General features: G+C 42.8%; 1 protein-coding gene across 1 annotated transcript in view; it reads left to right on the forward strand.

Moving 5' to 3' along the window:
* The window catches only part of DENND2C (DENN/MADD domain containing 2C), a gene marked incomplete at its 5' end in the record, with an annotated part of 14,127 nt that extends 7,856 nt beyond the window's left edge, over nucleotides 1-6,271 (forward strand). Inside the window, 10 exons of the mRNA XM_010292066.1 lie at nucleotides 336-405; nucleotides 777-854; nucleotides 1,691-1,831; nucleotides 2,198-2,346; nucleotides 2,744-2,921; nucleotides 3,263-3,304; nucleotides 4,274-4,379; nucleotides 5,189-5,428; nucleotides 5,763-5,849; nucleotides 6,240-6,271. Coding sequence (XP_010290368.1) covers nucleotides 336-405; nucleotides 777-854; nucleotides 1,691-1,831; nucleotides 2,198-2,346; nucleotides 2,744-2,921; nucleotides 3,263-3,304; nucleotides 4,274-4,379; nucleotides 5,189-5,428; nucleotides 5,763-5,849; nucleotides 6,240-6,271 — 1,123 coding nt within the window. The remainder of the gene's footprint in view (nucleotides 1-335; nucleotides 406-776; nucleotides 855-1,690; nucleotides 1,832-2,197; nucleotides 2,347-2,743; nucleotides 2,922-3,262; nucleotides 3,305-4,273; nucleotides 4,380-5,188; nucleotides 5,429-5,762; nucleotides 5,850-6,239) is intronic.
* Nucleotides 6,272-6,367: the final 96 nt, after the last annotated feature.

The following is a 6,367-nucleotide window of genomic DNA, read 5'->3' on the forward strand; positions in this document are numbered from 1 at the left end:
TTAGAAGTGCTGTTTCTGCCTGAGCATCGTCCTTCCTATAAGAAGGAAGTTTGTAATATCTGTTCAAGGCCAGCTCCTGGGGCTGGTAAGTGCTTCTGTTGCTCCTTGGCAGAATGGAGAAGCAGCTGGGAAGGAAGAAACCTGTAGTAGCTCAATGGGAGTCCGTGGGCTGCAGGTTTTTACACTGTATAGAGCCCGAAGTAGCTTGCTAGCCACAGCAGGGGGTCTTCAGCATGACCAGAGAGAGAATGGCTTGTAGTTTATGTGCTTTGTTTGTCAGGCTCTTCTCTGAACTGCATGGTGAATTTAACCCTCACTGTTCTTTGGTTCCCCAGTGAAACATTTTCTTTTGTGTTGACGGGTGAGGATGGCAGCCGCTGGTTTGGGTACTGCAAGAAGCTCCTGGTAAGCATCTGTGTATTGAGTGGAGTGTAAAGAATGCATTGATAAATGCACATTGATAAATGCACAATCAACTGCAGGATGTGAATCAGCAGCAATTTCCCATGTGGGTTACATAGCGACTGTGCTGCTGCTGAGGATACCAGCCGTTTGAATGCATGAGGGAGGGAGCACGATGATGCCCAGCAATACAGTGAAATGGGCTCTGGGCATGAAAGACAGCTCCTGCAACTGGTCATTCCTCAGGAATCCTTTTAAGTCAGAAGTGTAGAGGGAACTACAGGAGAAGAAATTCTGTGAATCAGCTACAGTGTAGGTACTAGATTCTTTATTGCATCCCTGTTCTCAGTATAACTCTTCCTGTTGCCTTTCAGCCAGAAGGGAAAGGGAAGCGCCTTCCTGAGGTGTACTGCATCGTTAGCCGCCTGGGCTGCTTCAATCTCTTCTCCAAGGTGAAGTGGGGAGAGCCTGTTACTTCTTATCAGACTTGAGTCTCTGACAACCTGCAAGCTCCAGAAAGTAACTGGATGCTTTTGTCCCGTTTAGAATTGCTTAGTGATTGTAACTCATCCCAGAAGAGTGGTGCTTCTTTGCCGCCTTTACTTATAAAATGGGCAAATAAAATGATACTAGTGCTGAGATGCGTCATCCGATACACAGATGACTAGTCCTTCAGCAAATTATTGTCAGGAAGTTGCTTCCAATACCTGATAGTACTGATGGTGCCCCTTCATCCTCTTGTTCCACGACTTGGAAATGGAAAATCAGTTTGGGGTGGGGAGAGGAGGTCTCAGCTTGTTTCTCCTAGCACCATGAGGAGAGTAGGTAAAGAGATAAAGATTGGGGAAAGCTACTGCCAGTAATGGGCAGCTATTGCAGAAGAATACAGGACAAGCTTATGATGAAACCTGATTTTCTAATTGTTGGAGCACAGAGTTTCTAGACAGTGTTTCAGAAAGATTTCTTGGGGAGGAGGATGGGGTGTTGCTCTTCTCACTCCTCTAACTAGTTGTGAGAATTTGATTACCACATATAAAACTTTTCCTTGCAGTAGCAGGAGACTGGATTTGAGAATGGAGAGTTGTACTCACGGGTATCTATTCCGTGATTGTTCAGACATTTAAGAGGAGCTTTCACAGGGATCCTAAGCAAGGGGGGAAGAGGGCTGTGAGTCTTCCCCGTTGGAGCCTTCACGTGTAGCTATGGCACAGGATACTCTAACAGAGGCTCATATCTCCTCTGGCTCACCTGCAGACATTGAAACAATGCCTGATGTATTTTCTTGCAGATTTTAGATGAAGTGGAGAAGAGGCGAGAGATGTCCCCAGCCCTAGTACACCCATTTATGCGTAGTGTAATGGAGGCGCCTTTCCCTGCTCCTGGACGGACAATTACTGTGAGGAGTTTCCTGCCCGGAGCAGGAAATGAGGTAACAGAAATCAGGACTGGTATTCCTGTGTCAATGGTGTCTCTGGGGCATAGTGGCACCTTGCAAACTGCACTGTAGAGTGATGCTGCCTGTAAATAATTAGTCTGAAGATAATGTCCTAAAGTCCGAAGGGAGGCTGTCACAGAAACCAACTTCCTGTTGAATCGTCACGTAGAAGTGATTCCCTGCTTTTTAAGGAAGAGCTGCTTGGGAGTCCTCTGCAATGCCTTGCACCGACTGCACAGGCCACGGGGTTCCACTTGTGAGGAGCCACCAGTTCTGCGCTCCAGCCGGGCTGCCCTTCGTCCAGCCTGGCTGTGCTGTGGCTTTCTCCTCCAGTGCTCTGCATCTCTGCTTGCCTCTCAGGTGATGGAACTGTGCCGTCCATTGGATTCTCGACTTGAACATGTTGACTTCGAATGCTTGTTTAAGTGTCTAAGTGTCTCTCACACGATTCGGGTCTTTGCCTCTCTCCTGCTGGAAAGGAGGGTGATCTTTGTTGCTGACAACTTAAGGTAAAAAATGAGTCCAAGTGACTAGTTCCTTCTGAGGGATACTATTTGTTCTTATGCGTTTGGGCCTGTTTAATGTGCAAGCTTGTCTAACTTTTTGTAAATAGTTACATTTAAAAGCTTTTTTCAGGCTTTCCATACAACGTGTGCATGCTTAGAATTTGGAGTGTGCTATTTACCCAAGAGGAGATAAGGGAATGTCTCCTTTACCTCTTTAGTCTGGGTTGATGCTATTCCTAGCTGCCCATAACTGACTCTAAAAGTGGATGCATGGGGCTTCTGCTGATGCATAAACAATGTACATGAATTATATTTTCCCTGAGCATTTCTAACCTGTGTCTGTAGCTGAGTACTGAACGAGACATTGACAATCCACCCTGTGCTTCTATTACGTTTCTAGCACTCTGTCTAAATGTGGCCATGCTGCAGTTGCAACGCTTTATCCCTTCACTTGGCAACACACCTACATACCAGTCCTACCAACTTCTATGATTGATATTGCGTGCTCTCCGACTCCATTCTTAATTGGCATTCTCTCCTGCTCATTACCACAGCTCCAGGACCTGCCCATAGAGGAGGTGAGAACTGGGTGAAGCGCAGTGGAGGGACAATGTCAGTGGTATGAGGCTGACCTCTCTGGAATAATCTCTATGGATTCTGTCTTAATATAAACTCTTAAACTTTTATGAGACAGTTGGTGAAGTTGCCAAATACATGTCAGGGTGTTCTATTGTTATCAAAGATAAATAATATTCACTGTTCTTATAGACAGGCTGCAGTTATGCAAAACCTGTGTTTCGTGCGTGACATCCCCTGCCACTGGGGACATTTAAAATAAAATTTAAAAAAGGTGGGTTATTTTCAGTACAGCAACTTACCTGGTTGTAAGAGTCAGTGTGTTTTGTACATCTTTCCCCAGGTTCTGATTGTTGATCTTTGTGCTGACAAGTTCTTGCAAGAGGTGAGTGAAGTAATGGTACCAGTCACTCATGGTTATATGCCAGGAAAAGGCATCAATGAAAGAAAATGAAAACAAGAAATCATCAAAAGCTAGTATTCATGTGTAGACTCCAATGACTGAAGAAATACCTTGCATTCCTTTTTCATCAGTAGAGAAAGGAAGGGGTTTACAAATCCTTGTTGCAAGATTGAGGCTGCATGAGGCACAGAGCTCTGCAAAACCAAAGATGCTGCTTTTCTCAGCTGAATTTAAAAACAGATACTTCATTGATTCATTATGTGAAATTCTTTGCTCTTTCTGGCTGTCTGTGTACTTGTTCTCGACAGGGCTTTCTCCTCTCTCATCTAGCTGGGGTGTGTTTGTTGGTTTTGTTTTGCCTTTCCCCCGCCCTGGAGTGATAGTCTAGGAGACAAATTATCGTGGTTCACTTTTGGTTCTCTGCTAAACTTTACCTAGTGTGCTTCTACATCACCAGATAAGTAGCTATAAACATACTGGAGTTATTACTAGTTCAGGAGGATATTTGCATCTCCTTTTCCTTGCCTTACTGTTCTATTTTGCATTGCAGCCTGCAACTGGAGAAAGGTATTAAAGCATTGGGTTTTTTTAAACCATAATGTTGAGACTTACCGTATTTTCTCAACAGACTTTTGTTGTTCTTGTGTGTTTTATCACTGGTATAATAAGCCTGAGTCTGTGCTATATCTGAGTGGATATAGCACACATTGTTATATGTTGGTGAGTTGTGTGTGTGACTAGTAGCACATAGTCAGAGGGTGCTGAGCAAATGTTTTTCATTCCTGTGGCTACAAGACAAATGTATTTTCTCCACCAAGATAAACCATATCACAGAGTAACTTCCCTCTTTTTTAGGCAAGTTACGAGTATTTCTCATCTGTTCACAACAAGAAGGTGCAACTGATGATACATAGAACACAAAAATGCTTTCATGGCCATTTTTCTCTTTAGGTATCAGATGAAGATGAGATCCTGCCTCATAAGCTCCAGGCTGCGCTTGTACAAATCTTGGAAGAACGAAGTGAAATCATGTTACATGAGCAGAGCGACACACAAGGTACTTCTATGGAAAAGTGTTTTCACATTAGCAAATCTCTACAGCTTCCATGTAGTTGATATAAAAATGAGTGAATAGAAATAAACATTAGGAAGCAATATTTTAAAAAGCTATTTTCCGGTGATCTTACTGAGAACATCTTTCTTGTGAATGTCTAAGCGAGAAGTTTGGTGTCCTAACAATTGTTCCTTTTTTCACAATCGGTGTGTGTAGAGCTCTAGTTTTTCTTGGGCCAAATGCATCAGTACCCATGCTTTGAGTTTTCTTTGATTTTTCTAAAGTGGCAGAGGGAACATTTTTCTTAGAGAACATAGCAAGTTTCTGTACTTTAGAGGGTAATCTGACATCTTTTTCAAAGTTGAACTGCTTTATACATAATCCATCAGATAAATGTGAGAATTTTAAAAAGCATTGAGTAGCTTGAGAGAATGGCATTGGCAAATGAATGTAATTTTATGCACAACTGAAGTAACAAAGTTAGTTTTCCAGTGGGTTTGTGTTCTGTAATTTGCCTAATTCTTTAGACTGTTACGAGCTTACAGCTCGTTAAAGAGTAGATGTTTGAATGGGGAAAAGAAGTTGACTGCTTTAACTACTGGAAGAGCTTTAGAATGGAAACTGTCTCAGCTGCAGCTAGAAGTTGACATGGGAGAGAAATCTTCCTTGAGCTGTGGCTTCTTTGATAGCAAATATTAATCTGAATTTCATAGTCTGAGACAGCTAAAAAGTAACTGCTGCTCCTCTTAGAAGAGGAATGACCAAAGTGATGACTGTAGAGGGAAATTTCTCCTCTGTTGTCCTCTTCACAGGTGACATGCCTCTTAACTCCCTGGTCTCTGAAGCTTTTGTGCAGTTTTTTGTGGAGATCGTTGGGCACTACTCCCTGCACATGAATGTCACAGAAAAAGGGGAGTGGGTATTTCAGCGAGAGGTGTTCCGTAAATCTCATGCGTCACGCAATGTACGTCATTTCTTGCACTTCTTCATGGAAACGCAGATGTTTGCAGGGTTCATACAGGATCGAGAGCTAAGAAAGAACGTGGTCAAAGGTGAGGTTTGATCTTACTTGTTTTGCAAACTCACTTTCAAAGTATAATGTCATGTGACTTTGACTCTTAAGAAGCCTTTTGTCCTGGCAAGTTATCCTGTCGGCATTTTGGTGTATATAATAGCTCCATGCCCTTCTAATTACTCAACAGAATTCATCTTATGAAGCAAAGAATTTTTACATCTCTCTCCTTTCTGGACTTAATCCTGCAGTTTACATTATATGCATGATTTCCTTTTCGTAACTTCCTTGTTAATGACGTAAGATGCCACATGCTAAAAGATGGAATAGCTCATCTAGGTGAGTGATTTTTTAAATTTTTTTTTTCTCTTTAGGCCTTTTTGAGGTCCGTGCCTTGGAGTATTTGGAGAGTATTCCAGAGACAGAACCAACTGGAATGAACAAAATCCTTCGAAGTCTTGGTAAAAGGACACCCTTGGTTTTGTTTGGTTTTGGTTCTTTTTTTAATCTAGCTATTGAACAAGTAATGGCATGCAAAAGAGCAGGGCCCATTCTTTGCCTTGTGCACTTATGTTCCTGTTGTTTACATTTGCTCCTTCAGGGGACACTGAGCAATTTGTCAGAATTTCCTTTTATTTTTAAGCTTTTGCATCTTTAGATAAAGTTTTTGGAAGTTGCCTAATCCTAGAGGATTTTAATCTAAACTTGTTTCATAACTTTGGTCTTGGCTGAGAACACAGTAAGGGGACAGAAGTCACATCTGCCACACATGAATTTCCACCTTAACAAGTTCCTCAGCCGGATGACTCCTGGTGTGTCTTCAGCTCCTAACCTTGGATTTTTCCCCGTAGGAAGTAAAATGAAATTTCTTCAGAAGAAATGAACGTGTGCTGCTGCGGGCCAGCAAAGCAGCGTCGGGCCGGGGGTTGCCGCCTGCCCCGCGGTGGAGCCGGACTCCTTTCTGCCTGCAGGGGGGCTG

This window comes from Phaethon lepturus, unplaced genomic scaffold, assembly GCF_000687285.1.
Source record: "Phaethon lepturus isolate BGI_N335 unplaced genomic scaffold, ASM68728v1 scaffold56197, whole genome shotgun sequence".
Taxonomy (NCBI): Eukaryota; Metazoa; Chordata; class Aves; order Phaethontiformes; family Phaethontidae; genus Phaethon; species Phaethon lepturus.